The sequence below is a fragment of the Anoplopoma fimbria genome, chromosome 2, assembly GCF_027596085.1.
Source record: "Anoplopoma fimbria isolate UVic2021 breed Golden Eagle Sablefish chromosome 2, Afim_UVic_2022, whole genome shotgun sequence".
NCBI classification, from domain to species: Eukaryota; Metazoa; Chordata; class Actinopteri; order Perciformes; family Anoplopomatidae; genus Anoplopoma; species Anoplopoma fimbria.
Window position 1 is genome coordinate 21,928,461 of NC_072450.1, and position 23,892 is coordinate 21,952,352.

The 23,892-nt window shown below is 38.3% G+C and overlaps 1 protein-coding gene across 1 annotated transcript in view; it reads left to right on the plus strand.

The window, feature by feature from the left end:
• LOC129104341 (glypican-6-like) overlaps nucleotides 1–19,291 on the plus strand; it is a 126,020-nt gene extending 106,729 nt beyond the window's left edge. Inside the window, exons 7-9 of the mRNA XM_054614980.1 lie at nucleotides 15,515–15,645; nucleotides 17,254–17,429; nucleotides 18,899–19,291. Of these exons, the coding sequence (XP_054470955.1) occupies nucleotides 15,515–15,645; nucleotides 17,254–17,429; nucleotides 18,899–19,119 (528 nt within the window). The 3' untranslated portion in view covers nucleotides 19,120–19,291. The remainder of the gene's footprint in view (nucleotides 1–15,514; nucleotides 15,646–17,253; nucleotides 17,430–18,898) is intronic.
• The last annotated feature ends 4,601 nt before the right edge of the window (nucleotides 19,292–23,892 follow it).

Below are 23,892 nucleotides of genomic sequence, written 5' to 3' on the forward strand. Positions count from 1 at the left end.
CCATTTTCAGGTCTCTCCAGAGATGCTCAATTGGGTTTAGGTCAGGGCTCTGGCTGGGCCAGTCAAGAATGGTCACAGACTTGTTCCGAAGCCACTCCTTTGTTATTTTAGCTGTGTGCTTTGGGTCATTGTCTTGTTGGAAGGTGAACCTTCGGCCCAGTCTGAGGTCCTGAGCACTCTGGAGGAGGTTTTCTTCCAGGATATCTCTGTACTTGGCCCCATTCATCTTTCCTTCAATTGCAACCAGTCGTCCTGTCCCTGCAGCTGAAAAACACCCCCATAGCATGATGCTGCCACCACCATGTTTCACTGTTGGGATTGTATTGGGCAGGTGATGAGCAGTGCCTGGTTTTCTCCACACATACCGCTTAGAATTAACGCCAAAAAGTTCAATCTTGGTCTCATCAGACCAGAGAATCTTATTTCTCATAGTTTGGGAGTCCTCCATGTGTTTTTTGGCAAACTCTATGCGGGCTTTCATATGTCTTGCACTGAGGAGAGGCTTCCGTCGGGCCACTCTGCCATAAAGCCCCGACTGGTGGAGGGCTGCAGTGATAGTTGACTTTGTGGAACTTTCTCCCATCTCCCTACTGCATCTCTGGAGCTCAGCCACAGTGATCTTTGGGTTCTTCTTTACCTCTCTCACCAAGGCTCTTCTCCCACGATTGCTCAGTTTGGCTGGACGGCCAGGTCTAGGAAGAGTTCTGGTCATCCCATACTTCTTCCATTTAAGGATTATGGAGGCCACTGTGCTCTTAGGAACCTTGAGTGCTGCAGAAATTCTTTTGTAACCTTGGCCAGATCTGTGCCTTGCCACAATTCTGTCTCTGAGCTCCTTGGGCAGTTCCTTCGACCTCATGATTCTCATTTGTTCTGACATGCACTGTGATGCTGTAAGGTCTTATATAGACAGGTGTGTGCCTTTCCTAATCAAGTCCAATCAGTTTAATTAAACACAGCTGGACTCCAATGAAGGAGTAGAACCATCTCAAGGAGGATCAGGAGAAATGGACAGCATGTGAGTTAAATATGAGTGTCACAGCAAAGGGTCTGAATACTTATGACCATGTGATATTTCAGTTTTTCTTTTTTAATAAATTTGCAAACATTTCTGTTTTTTTCTGTCAAGATGGGTTGCTGAGTGTACATTAATGCGAAAAAAAATGAACTTTTTCGATTTTAGCAAATGGCTGCAATGAAACAAAGAGTGAAAAATTTAAAGGGGTCTGAATACTTTCCGTACCCACTGTATATTCTGAGGGTGTTAAAAAGATGTCCATACCTAACATTTATATTCTTCATTTATTTTTCCAATGATAAACAGATGCCTGATGACACAAATCTGACAGAAATTACTTTGTTCTCTGTCAGCTTCAACAAACAATGCTGACAGGACATTACTGTCAATTTCTCCATTACACATATGCTTGCAGAAAGAATGTGATGGATGTCCTGAGGAGAATCCATTATTGATTTCTTTGACAGATTTCTAAATATTTTGAGCCTTTCTAATGGGTTGTTTGTTGGTGAGCACTGTTGAATTGAGGATGCAGTTGGGAAAAAGTAAATGAGTCATTAGCAGTGCCCAGGCCTTTCACCACGCTCCATTTCACGTTGTTTTAGCAGAGCGCCAGGGCCAGGAAACGATCTGGCAATGACCATTTTTCTCAGGAAGTGTAAAATAAATGCTGGGTGTTTTATTTCTTCAATCAATCACAGTAATCCAGTGTTGATGGGCACCACGTACACTTTAGGGTGCATTCGTTATTGTAGCCACACAAAACTGAGAGGACTAAAGGGTTTTATGGAGATTTAGGGAAACGCACTGTGAATTTGAATGCATTGAAAGAGACCCAGAGCCGAACATCCCTTAGCTTCTGAATGGGAGTAGAAATCTCTATTCCCACATGAAAGTTTCTTCCCGCCAGAGTAATCAGTCATTGAGGAAATCACTCCGCCCAGTGCAATTGCAGACACAACTGCCAATTATGACCGATGGTTACACGGCCAAATTGGTTAAATCCATGAGTCATGCCACAAAATGGATCCAGTTACAGCTCTAATGAAATTCTGCCACGTACTGCCGATCGGTTCTCTACAGTATTTCTCTTTGATAGACACAATTTCTGTGTAGATCAGCAGGCAAAAAAAGAACAAGTGTTAACACCAGTTAATCACACTGGCATGCTAATTCAGTATCGTTGGCACGCTGAGCTAATGTTTTAGCAGCAGTAACAACCACAGGGTGTGAGTGCTGTTGGGGTCTCTAAACTCTACATTGTGCTGACAAAGATCTGGGGGAAAATTACTATATCCTTTTTGTGGTGTCAGAAGTTGACTATTAAATATAATGACTGTGGCTGATGGAAAATGGAAGAGTGTCACCTGAGAATTTGGTACTCATGATGGTTTGTGTTGTGCAGTTTGTAACATTATACCTTTCTATGCAATCGTTTCCAAATCAATTGGTGCTCCCTTGTGTGCTCAATTATAGATCAAGACATTCACAACTATTTCTGATAGGGACCTGAAAACGTAGGGGTTTTGGCCTGAGAGAAGTGAGGGCCTGAGATTGACGTTTGCCCCATGTCCAACAACACAACCAACCTGTAATAAATTGGACTGAAGTTTTCTGTCTGTTAGGCGGTTTTGGTGGCCATAGAAGGGAGGCAAACATGGCTTTGTTCATGTAATGTTCCAATAAAGAAATTACTGTTCAGTGTTATTCATTTAAAAATTGAGCTTGGGGAACCTACAATCATTTCAACACTTTTGATTTTTAATCTTTAAAATCTTCCCTTTAAGTCTTCATTTAATAGCTATCAATGATGAGATTAAAATAATGAGATGGTGTGAACAGGGTTGTCTCAGTTTTCACCTCCATGGCTTAATAGAGGGCGATGAGTCTGTCTGTCCAGAGGTGATTCTGTCTGTCAGAAGAGATGGAAATCTGACAGAGACTGATGTGTAATCAGCCGTGTTCGCTCAACGGAGACCTGTCTGAATTAGGATTAATGTACGTGGACAAACACAACAGATCAATGTGGCCACCTTCTATCTTTTCAGAGTTTAAAGGCAGCTTCATCACTTAGCTTATCATTACATTCATGCCTTCCCCTACCTGCTTCACTTCCTCACAGTTAGTTTGGGGTAGTTTGCTGTTTTACATGTTTTTACCTTTCTCTTCTTTTTAGTACTTTCATGCTTTGCTAATTTAGCACTGCACACACCAACTGATGCGTTAGAAGAAAAATGTTCTTCATGGTTAAAGGGGGTTTTGATGCTCCAATCTCACACAAAACACATAATTGAGCAAAAATGTATCATGAAAATAAGACTTTGCAGCACTCTGTGTCAATGTGTCTGTTACTGCATAAGAAAGAAAAAAAAGAGGACTAGACACCTATTGTGGGAGACAGTCACTTGATGTGCACAGTATGGTTCATGCTGTAGGCATAGGTAAATTACAAAACCATGGTGATGTTTTGTTGTTTGGTAGTTTCCAGCTATTTTGCCTGTTATCTTAGCAGGCTTTTCTTGGCTTCTGCTGCTCATTTCTGTGGGAATTTACATATCTTACACTACAATAACACTGCTTTATTTATACCAACAAATCAACAGTGTTCTGACTGATATGGCACAAAGACTTCCTGTCAGATTTTCCGTCTCACTTGCTCTGAAGTAATGCGCGTCAATGACAGCCTTTTTACCCTCAACATCTCACATATGTGGACTTTCAAATTTACAAAACCTGACTGAGACCACCAAGCCTGAAGTTGTAATGTGTGCATCTCCCTGTGTGACATAGTTTACCTTAATCATCAGTACATAGACATGATAGAAACAGGATCATTTTATCTGTTGAATGTTAGAAGGCTTCTGCAGTTTGTGCTTGGAATTAAAAGTAGAGGACAGTGCTGATTTTGTGTTTCCACATAAATTTAATGATGAACAATAAACCTGGCAACCAGGGGAATTGTGTTGGCGACATGCCATTTAGGATTTACTTTGGGCCACTAAAGTATTGTGAGCAGCAAAACATCTTTCCTTTGTATCTTATAAAAATGTATACTATAGTTAATTAAAATTCTGCTGCGTGTGAATACCAACAGCGTGGCCAGTAGGCATTGGGATGCTATGCACTGCTGTAGTAATTTCAATGTGCTGGCCTGGACACAGTCGGATTAATTAACCAATCACTAAATGTCATGTTGCAGTGAGTGACAGTTGTCTTGTATAAGCACTAACAGACAGGATCTAATAATCTTTGTTGTAATTATTCACACATTTCCTCAAAGGAAACATGAACCAGGTACCAGTATTTTCCCTTCCCTCTAGCAAACATTCCTGGCATTACATTATCTTCAATTTCAGTGTAAATTAGAGTAACTTCCCCTCTCAAAGCTAAATTTGGGCCCAAACTGGTCCATTGAACCTGGCTGCCTTACCATCTGAGCAGCTTGTCAGTAGATGCTGCCAGAAAGCCACAGCATGTACTGAGATCTGCCTCAGCTCCTGCTGCACCGCTCATCAGAAGGCTGTTTAGGCAACCACTGTTTCCCATGACATAGTGTGGTTAGCACTCCTGCCTTAAGGCAGAAGGTGTTTACCTTGCTTCAACACAGCAGAGCCTTTTGAGCTCAACTCATCTATGTGGGTAGGCAGGCAAGCTGAATTGAACCGCAGTGTGTCCAAGGAAATCCTATTAAGTGCATTATTCAAAGCACTGAATCGCAAACTGCAGGACCATTGTGTTTGAGGTAAGCTAACCCAATTGCTATGAGCACAACGAGGAACTGACCAGTTTGTGCTTCCCCACTTTGGAGTATTTCCTCCTTTTTTAGAATAAGTCTTAACCACGCTTTATATAGTTTAAATCCCTCAGTGTAGAGAGACTGGTTCAATCCAGAATTCCATTAAGTGGCCCCTTTTGGTGTCCATGTGACCTAGAAAGTGGAGGACTTGCAGTGATCTTGCAGTCGATCCTTGAATATTTATCAAGATAACATTACTCTAAACTCTGGTTAAGATTGACCAATACAGCCACTGTTTCCAGCAGTGCAACAGTATCTGGTCCATTTATTTGCATTTTCTGCTTTGGTTCATAAAGTTTAATGACAGAAGGTTACTATGCTCAGTATGCTTCAATACTGATGCTAGAGCAGTGTTCTGGTCTATTCTGTCTCACTGTTGTGATTTTGATTTGGTAGTAACAGATGATTTGTTTCTTATGGAGTGTCCTCGTGTGATGTTTGGGCTGGACACTAGAGTGAAGAAGAAGTCCAAAGGGAAAAAATTACAGTAATTTCTGTTGTTTTTGTGCCTACAACTAGCCCCGGGTAAATCAATATTGATTAATTCCCAACTGTAAATTATTCATCCATTTCTGCTCATTACTGTTGTCCTGATGAAGGGGTTTGAGTCTGTTCCAGTATGCACTGGACATTTTGCCAGTCAATTTATGGCCTAACACATTAACACATTTGCATTTTTGACATGTAAAGTCTCCTGACTCAAGAGTTCAATGAAAAATTTAATTAACACCCACATGCAAGGGATTTCAACTCATTTATCCCATAAATTAAAGAAGTTTGGAACTGAATATTTTGTATCATAGATTTAAGATTCTTCTTCCTGCCTGAGTCCAGATATTAATGCATCGAAACTGCAACCAACTTCTTTATAAAGTTGCTTTCGTAACTTTACCTTACAGAGAAGCATCTGTTTACAAAGCCTTTCCTCCAAACGGTGTGTTTACCCTTGGGATGGGACACAAAACCAGCTGTGTATGAAACTTCCATCTGTGCTTACATTAGTCAGGTCACGGTTTGCTTAGCACGATGTGCTGTAATAAAACTGCTCAGTACCCTTATCATTGGAGGTCCAATTTTACTGCTTTATAGTAAAATGAGTTGTTTCAGTTGTTTCCAATAGGAGAGTAAATATACAAAGACAAAAATAATATGTAATTTAGGTTTAGCTAGCGTCTATCATGCTGATGTAATGAAGAATGACCTTGTTTATTTAATGACTCATGCATTATAATGTTCACCAATAAGCACATCCATTCAGTTGGAGACAATTACAGTTTTGGCATATACATATTCAACATATAAGATTTATCCTTTTGTTTCTCCGGCTACCTTCATATGTGTGGTTTTCTACTGGACCATCAAAGAGATAGCTGAAATGAAATGCCTTCTAAGCCCAGTGTTGTGTCTCAACAGTGGGGCTACACTATAAAAGTTTAATTGGCCTTTAAGGGAAGGGCTGGTGTGTGTGGTGTGTGTGTGTGTGTGTGTGTGTGTGTGTGTGTGTGTGTGTGTGTGTGTGTGTGTGTGTGTGTGTGTGTGTGTGTGTGTGTGTGTGTGTGTGTGTGTGTGTGTGTGTGTGTGTGTGTGTGTGTGTGTGCAACCGTGCGTGCGAAATCTATGTTATGTTTCATGCTTGTTTTCCCAAAAGCGTTATAATTTTGATATAAAGTAATAGGTATCAGGTAATATTGTTTTGAAACTAAACGAGTGATGCATGTCATTATATTTGTGTCAAAATTCGTAAAACAAGTCAAACTTTATTGGAAACAAGTGAGAAAAGTCCAGCCCACCCACTGTTCTATCCAGTTAAGGAAAGGGGAAAAAATGTCAGTGTTTAAAGGAATAATGTGTTGCTGAAGTTATTTTTCCCAGCACAACACTTTATGATTATGTAAAGACACTGAAATTAACTTTTTCCTCCAGTTTTAACTTTTTTAACTTTCCATTCTTTAACACAATATAAAAAAGTAATATGTCAGTGGGCTACAGTTTCACAATATTAACTTTGTTTATGGCGTTTTACAATATATTCAGTATTGCAATTGAAAAATACAGCAAAGGTGAAAAGGACCACTTCAAATTAAAAAGCCTGTCAAGTGGTTCATTGGTGCTGCATAGATGCATATCCATTGATGTTGGTGTGAAACTGCAAAACCCAGCAATTGGCCTCTGCTCAATATCCGTCTGTTCAGTCAGAGTAGGACGGAGCACACGCTCTGCTCCAAGAGAAATAATGACAAGATAGACAGAAGAAGCTGGGCATTTTAAGTTAAAGAGCACCTTTTGTTTTTAAGAGATTCACCATGCAGATGCCCTCTTGTTGTTTCCCCTGAGTTCTTCCATACTGGCTGTCCTTTTTTTTGTTCTCTATTTCCAGTCACATTTTAGAAGGTTTTCAGTTTCTAATCTATTCATGTGCTCAAGATTGATTGCAGCTGATAAATACTGACCTTTTACAAGTTGAATGAGACACAAGCCAGTGCCATAATGCACTTTTTTTTTTACTTACTTCTTTACTTCTTTGTAAAAAAGAAGAATGTGAGTAAAAATTTGCCATGGTTCTCATTTGAGGAAATCTCAATATTTTGTATTTACAGTTTGTAAAAATCGCCAGCTAAAATTATCCAAATTTGTGGTTTCTTATTACTTTGCTCCCATTGAAGCTTCACTTTAGAAGATCAGTGTCTAAAACTTTTTCTAAAAAAGAACCTATTATTGACAGATAATACAGTTAATATGATGTGATATGAGCAAATCCTCGTATGACTATATTGCAAGTATAATTTCATAGATAACAAGTGCACAAACACGTACACCCACAGTGCTGTAAAAATTATAAAGGTTATTGGGAAAAGCAGTTGTCATGGGGACAGGTTGTGAATTGAATACTTACTATACCTACTACCTGTTGTTGGAAATAACAGATGCGTGGGACATATTATTGTGGTTACAAAACCTCCACAAATTACATAATTAGCCGTAGACGTGATCAGAAAATATTACATTAACGGTTAACCTTTTTGTGAGAGTTAGAAATCCCTGCCTTTACAGCCCCAAAAACATATTTTTACATTTAATTAGGACAAATGTTTATCTAAATCCTTGTCTGCATCAGTAACAATACCTGTGTGCAATACCCCTTATATTGGGTAGCTGAATTAAAAGTCGATTTGGCAGTTGAAAGAGACTTTATGCGTAACTTCCTGCAAGCTGCTCCTCTCTGCTCCTCTTATCCTACCAGAATCTCTGCCTTATTTTAAGAACTCATACTGACCACGGCTGTGAAACAAAAACACCAGTACTAAGGCTCTTGGTCCTGACACAACACCTCAGTGGCATCCGCTTCACCTCTAATAAATCCAACTGCAAAACAGATTTAATATTCTTGATGGCTTGGCCAGAGAGTTGCATCCTCTTGAGCCTTTAGACTTCTCTCTGTGCTATTACTTTCTCCCTCGCTGCTATCTTGTACTTGTCATAGCTTGAGCTAGTTAAAAAAATGTAGCTTCTGAATGCTGTGAATAGCACCAAAGCATCTCCGTCATCCTGGTCATCAGCTTTGATGATCAGTGATTCCACAGTTAGAAACATTATATCCTGGTAGATGAAACCATACTACTTCTTAAATACAAACATCCAGGAGTCCCATGTCTTTAAAAATGACATCAGAATGCAAAGAGGGCTATTGTCCTTGCCTAAACCTAAACCTCAATTACAGACTAAGATAGCAGGGGGGGTTTTTTGTTTTCTTTTTAAATATACTATAGAACAGCCATGCAGCTAACCTCCTGCAGACTGTTTTTTATCACTCAGTATGCTATTGAATAGTTACAATGCTGTTGTCCACATGCAGTGTCATCACTGACAATTACAGGCTAATCTATTCTGGGGTCACATATATATTTTTTTAAAGGATGCCCTTCACCTTAGTGCTCAACTCATATGAATGCTAAAAGTCAATATTTTTGAATACTCTTCACCATCAACTCTTCTGAGGTCACAGATATTTGTTTTAAAATAAATGGCATTCACCTTCATGCTCAAGACCATAAATGCTTAACGCCAATATTTTACCAAACTTTAACCATTCACCAATGATGCCCATGAAATCCAAACATATAACCCATATTTTTGAATGAACATGTTCTCACTAGAAATACTACTATCAATCACAAAATAATTGCACATTAGCAATGTTCACACGTCAATCGTACATTTTTGGTTTTTCTCAGCTATGAAGATGTTAAATATTCAAAACTAAATAAGCGAGATCTAAGTAAGGTTAAACAAAGAAAAATATATCCTTTGGTGTTATTTATTAGGAGAGTAATCTGAAAAATACATGTAATGTGGTTCATGGAACTATTGGGGGTTTTATCAGATTTGATTAAGAACCTTCTGGAAACATAAGCAAACAAATTTCAACTGACGTCACACTTTAATTCAAATGTCCCTAAATTCTGATTGATGTACAGACGTTTTAAATGAGCCCAGCCCATCTCAAACCAGGGAGAAGAGCCAGACAATAACACAAATTCAGAAATCCCTCATTTTAACTCTAGAATAAATGTGTCTCCATTTACAACCTTTTTCTAACTCACACTACAGTAAGAGGCTAGTTGTTTTTACTTTCAAAAAAATGCAGTCGGGCTTTTTACTTGGTCTAGAATGAGGAAATACATCATCTCCCTTTTGGCCTTTGACACTGGGTTCCTCTGCAAATCTGTATTGATTTTGATTCTATTGTTAGTATTTAAACCACGTTCTCAGCTTTTAAACCAACATGTGCCTGAACACACATTGAGATCATTTTGCAAGGCCCGTCTGACTGTCTAGACTCAGATCAGGGGGCACTGGGATTTATCTATTAGGGACCGTACACTGTGAAGGCTGAGTTGTGCCCTAGTATCCTTTCATTTAAAAATATATTTTATTAACCAACCTTTTTTGTTAATGCTGGATTAATTTCACTGCTTTGTCATCTGCTGTTTTAAAAATGCTTTATGTTAAAAAATATTCATCTTTTCTTTCTTTATTATTATTCATTTTTCAAGAAATTGGTTGTTGTATGAGTCAGTTATTAGACTTACAAGCTGTTGGTGCATACTTGGGTTTCGATTAATGCTTACTTTGCAAATACAATGAGTCATTGTGGATCACTTTGCTTTTGTGAAATTGATTAAGATAGGCTTTGATAATGGCCCATGTGTGTTCTTAGGCAGAGAATCACTGTTGTTAGCAGAGACGTAAGCAGAGGAAAATCCCAATTTTTAAGACTTGATTCAGTGAGCTATGGCTCCACTTCCATTCACTGACAACCGGGCAATTTTAAGATAGACAGAAAGCATCTGCATATACTTAACATTTATCAGCAATCAGCATTCAAGACAAAACCTCAACAAAACCAAATGAGAGGCTTGACTTACAATACTTATGTGAGTTCTGTCTGATTTGCTGTTGACATGTTTAATGAGTTTAGCTCACAGCTAAATTTAGAGCAGCTGGGCTAACTAGAGTCAACTGTTTGTTATTTGGAACTGAAGCAGGTGGATGTGACCTGCTAAAGCCGTAATTAAAATGACTGGACCTACATTAACATGCATTGCTGCAGGGTACCCTACATGCTCTAATGGATCAACAAGCACTTGACACCTCTTCCAAGACTCAACAAACCCAGGAGGAGGCTGGTTGGAATAAAGCTTTGTTTGAATAAAATCTTTGATCCAGGCAGTACACAGAGGAAATGAGGAAATAGATAAGAATGGTAAAATGCGCTTCTGTTATTTTTTGTATTTTGGCAATTGAAACTACAAATTTGGAGGAGATGTTCTATTTTATGTTGTCACAAGACCCTGTTTCATATTTCCTGTTGGCACATAATAAAAACGCAGTATGCACATGGTTTTGAAAAAGTGTAGTTTAAGCTCAAATCGCCTAGAGTGACTCAGCCAAAAGTATTATAAAATGCAATGGTTAGATCACCCAAAGCTACTAATCACATTTTCAGTGAAAAGTGTTAAAGGATATCTTTTTAATTATTTCTATTCTTAAAACATTTGTACATTGAAAAACTTAGGGGTGTTATCTTCCCTCCTCTCCATGCTGCCTGTGAAATACCTGCATAGTGCAACTTCCCATACAGCCAAGCCAGTGACCAACAGCCCTCTCAATTATTAGGTCAGACTTGAAAGATGAATATAGGCAAAAGGACCTTTGCCCAGGGGACTGAAGGCTTTTTTATCATTAACTCTGTTTTCCAGATAGCACACAGTGAGTCATAGTGGATCACATTGTTTTTGTGAAATTGATTAGGATATGCTTTGTTAATGGACACTGTGTGTTCTTGGCAAAAAATCCCTGTTGTTAACAGAGACCAAAGCAGTGCTTGCTTCTGTGAGCTATAGCTCTTCTCCCTGTCTTCACAGTGACAACCAGGCAGTTGGAGGATAGAAAGTAGGGCTGTGATTTTATGAGGTTATTAAACTCAGTTTCCAGTTTATTAGGCACACCTAGCTCAAATTAATACAGACATTCACGACTGAAAAATGACAATAAAATGACAATAATAAAAAATCTGAAAATAATTAGCCAACAAAGTGTAACAATATAAAGTATAGTTAATATAGTATATATAGTTTCCTGGGCGAAAGCCAATGATTGAATTCATTCATCCACCACAACCTATATCCCTCAGTCACATACTCTGACGCCCACGATCACTACAACTACTAAATGTTTCTGTTAGAATGGGCTTTCTGTGTGAATACTCTCCCCCGGGTTCAAGATAGATAGAATAAACAGATACAATAGTCCAAGTTACAAATATCGGTATCTGATATATGTATCACTATTCTTGATCTCTTCCACCAATTAACTTGTAGTTGATATTATCAGTTAATTGGAGGTTTGTGTAAAGCAGTGCAGCTGTGAACTCCGGTTTGGCCAGTGAGACGAGGAGAGATGCTGAATGTTCGGCTGCATCTAATCCTGTGGCTGCAGCAACACTGATGCTGTGAAAGAGTTAATTTTCATAGCTGTAGTCAGACTCACTGCCCTGGGCGCTCATGTCAAACGTCATGGTTAGATTTTGGTCTGCACAATTCACCCCTGGTGCATTGTCTGTGTGTGCTTATGTGTGCGTGTATATGTTTGCATTTATTTTTGAACAAGTGTTTATTTACTGCTGTGGTAGTGCAGTGAAACAGGCTTTTCTGATAATGAACTGTTGACACTGTTTATGTGGACTGCACATTTGCTATACAGATGGAACAAAACAGCATTATACTTTCTTAGGCATCAATTCCCAAATGAATCATAAATGGATTAATTTACCTATATGTTTATGAAGATATATTCATCATCGCTGCCTCCACCTCACCTGAAATATTCCTGTTCGCACACATTCGGCTCTCAGAATAGACCATAAAAATGTGGTAAAATTTGGTGGTTGAAGTATAACAACCAAGCACATTCTGATCTGATCTATATTTTGTTGTCAGTGCCAGGATGCTTTGGGCCATCATGAATCACAGCCACACCAGGATGTGTTAAACATAACCAGCTTTGGTGTCTCCATGACAGGACTACCACATCAAATGTAAGGGCAGTCTCCTGCAGTGGCATCCTGTTGGTAGAGGCCCTTTCATGTCTTGTTAAGACCTGAAGCTTCACTGTATGCACTCTCCCAAATCCCCAGTGTAGCTAGGACATGATGAGGGTCGTGTGTGTGTGTGTGTGTGTGTGTGTGTGTGTGTGTGTGTGTGTGTGTGTGTGTGTGTGTGTGTGTGTGTGTGTGTGTGTGTGTGTGTGTGTGTGTGTGTGTGTGTGTGTGTGTGTGTGTGTGTGTGTGTGTGTGTGTGTGTGTGTGTGTGTGCGCGCACGCATTTTTCTTTTTTCGGCTATTACTGGTCCACATGCACTTTAAATGAATAATGAGGGCTTTAACTGTAACTGGAGGGTCAAGAATAACTAAAAAGGCAGTGAATATATTCTTTTTTTCAAGGTTTTGAGAATCATAAATTTGTAGAAGATAAGAATGAATGTATGAATTGGCTTTTTGTGATTATTTTTATTCTTAAAGAAAAAAAAGTGCCCAAGTTCACTTCAAACTACAAGGTTAAACAAACAAAAGTATTTATGCAGGAACAGCCTCGATCAAGTCTACTTATTTGAGTAAGAATGCGCAAAAACCCAACTACGTAAAATTTGCGTCAAGGCTGTCACTTTTCCTGGGGGCTTGGTTTCCTCTGGTTTGAGAAACAGTTAACCAATCGGCTTTGCAGTCTGTATTGTAAAGTTTGTATAATTTCCCTACATAGCTAGCTTTACTAAGCTACCTGCATGAAACATTGCATCAGAAAAATGGTGACAAGCAGGGATGAGCCGTACAAGTGGTTGGTAAACAACTCACAGAAAAAAAAATTATATCTACATACTTTTTTGATCAATGTATAGTTAAAGTTAAATGTTCCTATTCTGCTGCTGCAGCTTCTGTGTAGTCTGAAAATGGTGGCACTGCTGCATCCATGGCTAATGATTGATAAGCACAGAACTAAATGAAATATTTCCTTACCTGTCAGATACTTAAGGAGATAATAAATATCATTGGAGCAACATGCTGTATGGTTTTAATTCTGTAAAGGCAGAATAAACTCACTTTATTTGTAGTCAAGTCAAGTTTGTTTGTTTAGGCTTTCCAGACCCACAACAGCAACAGTTCCCAACCCAGCATAAACTGCCCAAAAAACCTTATGACATAGTTAGGGGGGAAATAAACCTCAGGAGGAGATATTCTACATAATTGTTATATTCGTCAGACAGCAGGGAGTGCAGCAAGAGCTGTAGGTGGGAATGTGGAAAAACATGAACAGAAAGTTGTAGCAGTTAGCAGAAATACAATATGCAGCAATGGGATTATAATTCTACAATAGGATTATACCGGATCCAATACTAATGTAGCAAATCCAGTATAAGAAGCCCAGTAAAATAAGTCTAGGAAATGCTTATAAGGAGAAGATATTGTAATATGTAAATCCAATGAAAACTGTTAAAATCCTTTAGTTTGTCATGTTTTGTCATTTAGGTTGCATCGTGATCAGGAGAAGGGGTTAGTGGTCCTAAATGAAACAACACAAGGTTGACCACTCCGTTTCCCACCTTTTACTAAATACATTTCTCAATCTCAGTGAGGGATAATTTTCAGAACAGAACAGCTGGCGCATGCAAATGTGTGAGATTGTTAAATATTTAGCATAATGGGAAAGTAGTTATATAACCTTTCAAATTCTCAGCACCCTCAAGAAGGCAGAGCTAATTTATACTGTATGAGGTGTTTACTCTATTCAGCACGGGCTTTATTGAATGAACCACAGGCTACACCAAGATAAAGAAGTGTTGCTGCTCACTGGGTTCTTACCTCAGGCATGGTCAAACTAACCTGATAGCGTCCAATATCTCTCAACTGACCCTCCACCAGCCTTAATCAGCAGAGCAGTCGCCTCCACAACCTTCACGAACCACCAACCACAAATCACACTGCTTCAGCATGCAGAATGCCCGCATGATTTACAGCTGACAATTGACACATTTGAACTCGCCCATAGATACATGTTTGTTGACTTAAGATCGAAACCCAACAAGCACTAATAATTTAAGTTGTTTTCTTTTTTGAGTTAACACAATAACAACCCCCATTGCTAATCCCATCCTCTGATGTGTATTAGCTTTAGTAATGTGTTGGGGCTGTAGTAAAAGTTATATTTGGTATCTAAATGCAGTGTATTTGTTTTGAGTTTCTTAAGCAGAAGAACAGGCTGTTTTATGTAGCTGTACTAGTCTTCCATGCTGAATTGACTGACATTCCAGGAAGTCACTGCAGCCAGGAAACAGTCCATCTTATAACTCCTATTTAAAAACAGTAACTTGTGTTTTCTCTTTTGTATGGATAAATTAAATTAATATATTGTTTATAAATGAGGGAGCTTTAAAAGTGCTGGTTAGCGGATTTAGTTTCATTCAGACAGAGCCAGACTAGCTGTTTCCCTCTGTTACCAGACTTCATGCTAAGCTAAGCTCTCAGGCTGCTGGTTTAGCTTCATACATAAAGAACGGAATGACAAAAATCACACAATGTGCTTCAGTACACGATGAGTCCTCTTGGTTGGGGTTTTTTTCGCCTGTTTGCTGGTCACCCCCTCAAACTTCTTGCTGAGTCCAGATGGAATCAGTCGGGGGTGACAGCTAATGCCAAATATCAAATTTGAAATCCCAAGTCTGTCTTGTATGAATCAGAGATGAACACAATATGGATAGAAGTGGACAAGAAGCAAAATGGGGAAAAAAAGAACCCAGAGCAGTCCAAACAGTACTTCTCTCCTGATAGAATAAATTAACAGAAGGGGTACTGCAACTACATACACTTTTGCTGCCACATGAATGTTTAAAATCACAATGTTTCACACTCCTATACAGAGATGGAGCTATCGGAGTCCTCTGTATTTGTGTTTGTTTTATCTCTCTTTTTTGTTTCTAGAGCATGTATCATAGAGGATCTTTTCCTGTTTTAACTGAAAGTAGTGGAATCAATTTGAAATTCTGAAAACTACATAAATTCTGGGTCACTTCTCACCCTGACCCCTCAGCCTTTAAAATACAACATTATCAACCCTAATATATTATATTTCTGTTTTGGCCCATGGCAGGTGATTGACATCAAAGAGAAGTTGAAAGAGTCTAAGAGGTTCTGGTCCAACCTGCCAGATGACATCTGTGCCAAGGGCAAGCTCACAGAGTCTGACGAGGATCAGTGCTGGAACAGCCACACAAAGGGCAGGTGAGGACTTCTGCTACTCTTTATAACCACAGCAAAGTCACCCCACTCCACGGTTATCACATTTTGCCTGCCAGGGATTAAAATAGCCACACTGTGTTCCCAGATTATCAGTCTCTTTGTATGTACAATAGTTAGTGCTTCTATGGAGAACTTTAATATAAGCTCGAAGGCTCTAATACCCAGAGGACTGTGGAGTTTCAAACACCTCTTATCACCACTGCAGCTTTTAGAGTGTTGCCGAGCCATGCAGTAGATTGGACAGTGAGTTGTTTTCTCTGACAGTGAACCAGGGACGCTGGCAGAGAAAATGTATCACCCCATCACTTTGTCCCACTCCAAGTTACAAAATCACCAGATGGTGCAATAAAAAACTTGCTAATTCTTTTGTTTGTGCCAGTAACATTTTTAGGCATCACTCTAAATCTAGAAGGCAAATTCATAGTCCATTGATAATTAAACGTCAGTATAAATCCAACGATGTAAGTAGTGTTTAATGAATTCAGCGGATTCTCCTGTTACTTAAACATTGACTTTGCAAACCTCACTTTGTATGAAACTTATCAAACTAAATGTGAAATAAATGGTTCAATAGTGACATATTAACACACATACACAATAAGTATAACAATGTGTAAAAATACAAAACAATGGCTAAAATGAAATGATACACATGCAAAGCATTTTTTAACTGCACTGCAGACATCAGACACATTAAGGGCTCTCTGTAGTAAAATGCAATTACTCCCAATGAAATAGACTATTTAGCTTGATTACACACTTATGTATTGCCTGATTTAAGCAGCTGCTGTTCAAAAGATTAGATTTTATGAATTCATCTCATTTCAGTTGGACTACTTTGTGAGTTCTCAGCCTGTTACACCAATATCATACAGAAGTTCCACAATTTATACAGACACAGACACATAAGAGAACAAAACAAAAGTGCTGGTTGCTAAATCAAAAGAACATCCACACCACTTTGACACCACATATGCTGCAAACAAAGAAAACACAAGCAAATTAAATAAACATTGCATAAATAGACGAGAAGTTTTTTTCATTTGCGGTTATCTGTGTTTTTAAATGTCTATTATTATTATTATTATTATTATTATTATTATTATTATTATTATTATTATTATTATTATTATTATTATTATGTTTCCTGAAGTTGCAGTGTGTTGAACTCTGTCAGCAATCTTGTAGTTGATTGAAACAGATTCAGTGACACTGATTCTGCTTCATAGATTCATTCAAATGATTTGTAGAGACTGCTACTTTTATACAGTTCTTGCAAGGCAAATTATAGTGAAATCAAGGAAACATTTTTTCTGCATATTTCAGTTTACTGTAATTAACTTTTTTTTAATTGTATCATATATATATATATATATATATATAAAAATAAGATACAGAGAGAGAGAGAGAGTGTGTATATATATATAGATATAGATATAGATATATCTATATATATATATAGATATATCAACCATCATTTTGTAATACATCTAGAAAATATTCCAATAAAGGCCCATTTAAAAAGTGCTTCGAGTGATACTACATGTAGAATTTAGGTGATTCAAGTTGGTACTGTGTGATTGTGTTCAGATATTTCCCTGAAGTGGTGAAGGAGGGTCTAACCAACCAGGTGAACAACCCAGAAGTGGATGTGGATATCACCAGGCCTGACACACTGATACGACAGCAGATCATGGCTCTACGTGTCATGACCAACAAACTAAAGAACGCTTACAATGGAAATGACATCTACTTCCAGGACTCAAGTAAGTTCTCCAATCCCTCCGGGGTTTGCAAGTGCAGGTGGAGACGATATAAAAATAATAATAATTTGAAGTACCATACAGAGAAAAAGGTTTCTGTCAGTTTTGATTTGGACCACACTCACACACCCACACACACTATACCCCCGCGGAAATATAAACTGTAAACTATTTCGAAATAAGAAACATTCATGTAGCAACTCATCATACAACTCAACAGGATGCATTAGTGTTTCACTGAGGCAAGACTGACATTAGGAGAGGAAATTGCTGGAGGTATGGTGACACAGACATTGATAGAGAGCCAAGGCTATGTTTAGGAAGATGTACATTTCCAATGCTGCCATGACAGAAACCATTCTGTCCTCCTGATTATGGATCACATTCAGCTGACAAGATGGTGGATTATTTGAGCTTCAATTGAAATGTGTGACTGCATGACTACTGCCACTAACTTGAGTACAACTCCATTTTTGAAGCTGTCATGTTTGTTAGGAGTGTTGTTTTCTTCGACACAAGAAATCCAGTACTGCAGAAACAAGTTGTTTTGCATAGATTAATATCTCACAGAAGCAGGCTTCATAAGAAAAAAGTAAACATTATGCCGTGTATATACTATTCTTTGTTTGTAGAACACCATTGGTGTTAGATCTACCTTTTGCACACACTGCTATACATAACCGCCATATTTGGCCATTAACAATCATGTGAAACCTATTTTAGCTCTGTCACCTGCAAAGACCAGGTTGCATATGCACTTATGAGGAGAAGAAATTTAGCAGTGAAGTCAATTAATTTGAATAAATTCTTCCCGAAAACCTTACTAAATCACCATCGTCGCTGACAATCTGGGCCCCGAACATATCCAGCCTCATTGGTCCCCCTTCTCCTTATAATTTATAATTTCTTACACACTTCCAGTGGTTATTAAGGTTATCAGTAATAAAGTTACCTTGCACGGCAGCTTGATTCTTGCGATGTCATGAGATCATGCGAGAATCGTGAGATCACATATCATACAAAAATGAATCTTGTCAGGCTTCAAGTAATGTGTTTGTGTCAGCAAGAGTGTAAGCAAGAGGAGCAACTGGCAGCTCCTGGCGTGGCATAGTTGTGTGCTAGACAATACAGAGAGATGCCTCTTTGTTCGAAGTTATTGTTCAGTTATATCAGAATTGGTGAGTATTTTATTCATTAAAAGAAAAGCAAGGAACGGCACTGAACAAAAAAAAATACTGCAATTCTTTGTACTGATATAAAGGAAACCAATCCAAATCAGCAAGTTGAATAACCGAATTCAACCCCACTTATGTTTCTAGGAAAGTGGCACGGTGAAATTCTCTGTGCCACTTTCTGGTGTTGCCAGGGCTTTCTCAACACCCCTTTGCCATGAACCAAATTAATAGCTGCTTGTGACGATATTCCTTTTTTTGTACATTTCAATTTTTGTTTATTTTCTTTGTTTGCTGTAGGTGACGAAGGCAGTTCTTCTGGCAGTGGCAGCGGCTGCTCTGACGGCTGCACAACAGAGTTTGTTTTTATTGGAACAGAGGCTCCTGTAATTGGAGCAGACAGAAGTGATGAACGTGCAGCAGCAGCCGCAGGCAAGTCATTTTCCCGCAGACCCTCCCTACTGCTGGTGATGGCCGCCCTCACACTCCCACTCTGGGCAATGCAGACTCAATGGAGATAATGAATGAGTGTGGCCTGATCACTGACTTTTATACTATACGTACAGTATGTTTAACAGCAAGTTCTACTGCTGTTGCCTAACTGGACATGTAGAAGCTTCTGGAAACCTGTCGAGAATGGCTTTCTGTGTGGTATGGTACCGTAGGACTGGAAGTGATTGCAGTGCTGCATCCTGCTCGTCCCCCAAAGAATGCTTGGTGCCATCACTGAACCAGCTTTCACATTTCTGAAAAAAAAAGAAAATGTGTTGATTTGTCATTATTCTAAAGTGGGTTTTAAAGAACAAACTTCTCTTTAAGAAAGTAAAAACCATCTGATCTGATTTTTCAGATAAAGGGGAATTTGTTTTTCTTTTCTTTGGTATGATGGAGTTGTGCAAATGAGAACACCCATTTTGCCCTATTAGTCTTTTCCGGCTGAGACAAAAGTCTTACTGTGTGCATGCGTGGATATTAAATGACAAAAAACATATTTTTTAGGTTTTTTGTATGCAGGCTACACAGTTTTTGTCATTGGTTGGTACAGTGATAGCAGTATACCTGGTTTCCCGTTTGGTCATATCAGTGTGGTTTCAGGAAACAGCAGTTCTTACAGCCACTTTATAGTTGCACATTTAATTATCTCTAAGAAAGTGCTAATGTACTGCACTAAGAGAACTACTTTGCACAGATTATTTTTGTCGGCTTCATAAGTTTATAAAGCTAGAGGAAACGTCCACCCCATATAGACAGAAAATCTATATTTTCAGATCATTTAACTGTATTGTACTTACTTATAAACAGTTGCAGTATGTATTTCACTGGAAGGTATATTATTATTGGTTTAGAAAATGGCTTCATTTTTATAAATGTATTATCTGTTTTTAAAGTTATTTGATCACCTGTAAACACTAAGCCATTACACTACAACTGCCTGCTAACAATATTCAGTTACCTGATTTACTCTCTTCTGTTTGGGTACTTAACATCCTCTTAAACAATTCAGATTTCCTCTTTATTTCTCAGAAGTATGTAAGTGATATTAGGTAATGCTAATGACATTGTCAGTTATTTTCCTGGCCCCCATGCTTTAATTGTTTATGGAAATGATTTATTTTGCTTGTTTTAAAATACTTGTTTGTATAACATGTTTGTAAGACTACATATTTTAACTCCTGAAAGCCCTCTGACTCTACATGTTCACCCACTCGCATCTTATGGAGCACCAGACTGAAATTTGCATGTTCTTGTTTGGCCAATCAGAACAAACCCACCAACCCTACAGGCTGCAAGTTAAATAAGTAGTCGTGATTTCTTAAAAGGCATGTACAAAGTCAGCAACACAAAGAGAAGCAAGGTGCTAAGGTTAGAGGGCTCTGACTGTGCTTTTAGAACTAGCGTTACTATTCATTATCTTCATCTATCCCTCAACAGTCTTCTTCTACCTCTAACTTGTTCTGGAGCAAGGCCAATAGTTTGCACTTCAACACAACTTGATGGACATGACCTTCAGTCACACAAAAAAGGAGGTTCCAGAAATGATGCAGCCATTAAAAACAAAAAAAACAAAGTGACAAATGTAGATTTTTTCACAAAAGAGGGCATTTAGGGCAGCCGACCCCATGATGGAGTGTGCCTGCAGTATCCAATCCCATCAGCTCATAAGTACCTGAAATGTTTCACGTAGCCAATAAGTAAGTCTCTTGTCCCAACAGGGGCTTTCCCCAAACCCATTGCTGTGACAAATTAACATCTGCTGTGAGCATCTCAAGGAGACTGCACACTATACAGAGAATAGTAAGCAAGCATAGGACAGAAGAGTGATAGCAGCATCAAGCTGCAAGTGTCAAGAGCTAAAAAACTATTATGTTTAAAGGCACAAATTACAGGTGCAGGTGAAATTCAGTGCTTTGTGGTCCCTTCAAATGAGTAAACAACTAAAGTAAACTGATATCCACATTGCCAAAGTTGCAGCAGCAACATGGCTGTCTTTACAGACAGAATCCTAAGGAAAATCTTGCTACTGTGGGCTCATATTACTCACAAGACCCCAATCACCACTGGAACTCCCACTGCGGAACAGAAGGGAACATTTCACCTCCATCACCTCACTCCCTGCAGAAAATCGGTATAGGAAAAAGTGACCAATCAGCAAGCTCCCACCAAAACCAGCATCACACATTTTAATAGCTGGTGCATAAACCTCAATTGTGGAAGGCGACCGTCCTCTATTTAACCTAAGCCTGAGGATAGATGACACTGACCTGATCAACAAGGTCCTCCCCAATGTCTCACTGTTGAGTGTATTAAACCATTGCTGGGAGGGACAGACCGAAATATATTTTTTCTTCAACTTGTTTTTACGTACATTTTGGTTGGTGGAAAGATAAAAGAAAAATGCTATTCAACAAAGTGATATTTAAACAGACTTAATAAATAAATGTTGATCAGAACGTCAGTGAATTCATTGTGATTGGTTGAAAGAGTACATGCAAATTTCAGAGCATACTGCAGGGATGTAAGCATGTTGAGCTTTTTCGAGGTCAACGTCTTTATCGGAGAGAAACAGGGGAAACTAAACACATATAAACATGTTTTACCAAGCTCTCAAAGTCTCAAATACTGTTTTTCCCAGAAGTAACATGGCTTACGCTCTTTCACACTTTTGTCTTGGATGTTTTGAATTGTTAATGTGTCCTCAGCCGGATCATCATAACATAAGCACAGAGAGCCCACCACCTAACTGTGTTAGGGAGAGCTAAAGGAAAACTGATCTCGATTTAGTGGGTCGAACAGATGGGAGGTAGTAGACATGATGGGCATCCAGCAGTAACTGTTTAGATTGTATTGAATATAAGATAAAGGAACTAGCTGCCTGGCCTGTGCAGGAACACTTTTCCTGATCAGTCCTGGATAGCAGATAATTGCAATGAAAGAGGTTTCATGTAAAAATCATGTTCAGTTACATGGGGCTGTTGGACTGTTGATGCTCAGTCTGATAATTCAGTTTCAGCTTCATGCAGTTACATTTCCCAGAGAATACATCAACATTTAATTTTTTTTAACTTAACACCAGTATATGTTTTGTCAGCACTTTTATTTTGATGTCAAGTGTCATATTGTTCCCTAAAACTAGATTAAATTGGGCAGTAAAACATTCGCATTTGGATGTTCTTGCTCCTTGGTCATTTTATAATTGATTAAATAAAGATACAGTATACAACAGACGGAGAAAAGAGTCTTTTAGAATTGCAAGTTAGTGGGTTATATATTGCTGCAGTCAAACACTGCCACATAAATTCAGTTTTAAGTCAGAAGTGAGGCAGAAACTTAACATTTACGTTTTTGAAAGAGTAAAAACTCAGTAAGCATCTGTAGCCACACAATGGTTGAATGCACCCATAGGAGCTTCCACAAGTTCTGTGATTGCAACAATAAGAGTTTTGGATGAGGGAAAATAAGGCAGGTCTTTAGTGGTGTTCTTGAAATACAGTAAAGAAAGTGAATCAAGAGAAGACTGTTTCAGAAGTTGGCTGACTTTTTCAAAAGAGCTTGTACTGGTACAAACAACCGTCTTCTCTCATTACGAGAGCTATGTTTGCCATTTTCTTCTGGCTTGTGTATTCCTCTCCTGACAAGCTACGTTACCTGGTCTGACAAAGAGTATCACTGTCTGAGATGCTTCAATGCTTAACTTAAAGCCTTTTTTTTTTCTCGCTCATTCTTGCTGGTATTTGAAAAAACTGGAAAAAAGACTAACACTATGGTCTGCTGAGGTTTTTACAGAATGTTTTGAAAACGTGTTATGCAAGGTCTTCTCCATTTTGATGTTAATCGTTTGCTGCAGTTTTCTTAAAACATATGCTGTGAGTGTGGTACTATTGTGATTTGCAAAATCAGATATCTAAGGAGCACATTAAGATGTTTGGAGCTGTCAGTGCACGCTGTTTGAAGTGTTTTGGGGGAACTGAGGTTGATGGTTATACATGCAGACATGCCTTACCATTTATAAAAGACTAAAATGGATTGCTTATTTGGCTTTTGTTACACATTCTTGTATACAGAAAATATACAAAGGTAATAATAAACATTTTTATTAAAAAAAAAGATTCTATTGTGTCTATATGTGTCTCAATTTTGTCATTTCTGTCCTGTGCAAACCATGTATCTGGAAAGATATCAACTGATGTATGGAAAAAAAGCTTGGGACTAATACATACATAGTTAAATGTCAAGAATTGTCTAATCCACATTATAGTTTTACCCATATTACATTATTTCAAGGTTTAACTTCACAACAAACAGTTTCAGATGTGTAATTTCTATGTGATAAAGATAATCCTTTATTAGATAATCCTTTATTAGTAAATGTCTGTCAGCTGAAGCCACCCATGCACAAAGTTACACACTGCTCAAAACAACAAAGTTTCTGAATAAAGATTTACGAATTTAGATCAAAACAGGATCAGCAGTAGGAAGTATAAGCAACTCCTATGATAGGGGTTTCCAATAACATAACTTTGTACTTTTAAGAGAAATCCATGTCTTACATAAAATTACATTGTTATAATAAAAAACTTGTAGTTGTGGATTGAAATATTTAGATTGTGTTAAAGAAGATTTAAAAAAAAGTCTCATGTTAAAATTCAATGTTTTGTTGTTCCATTGTTCCAACGCAACCTCCTCCATACGTGGACTTTGTCACTATTCTATAGCATATAATTTAAATAATAGCAAAAGAGTCTCATAGTATTGAATGTTATTAAAAAGCCATATTATAGAATGTGAAAAAAAAC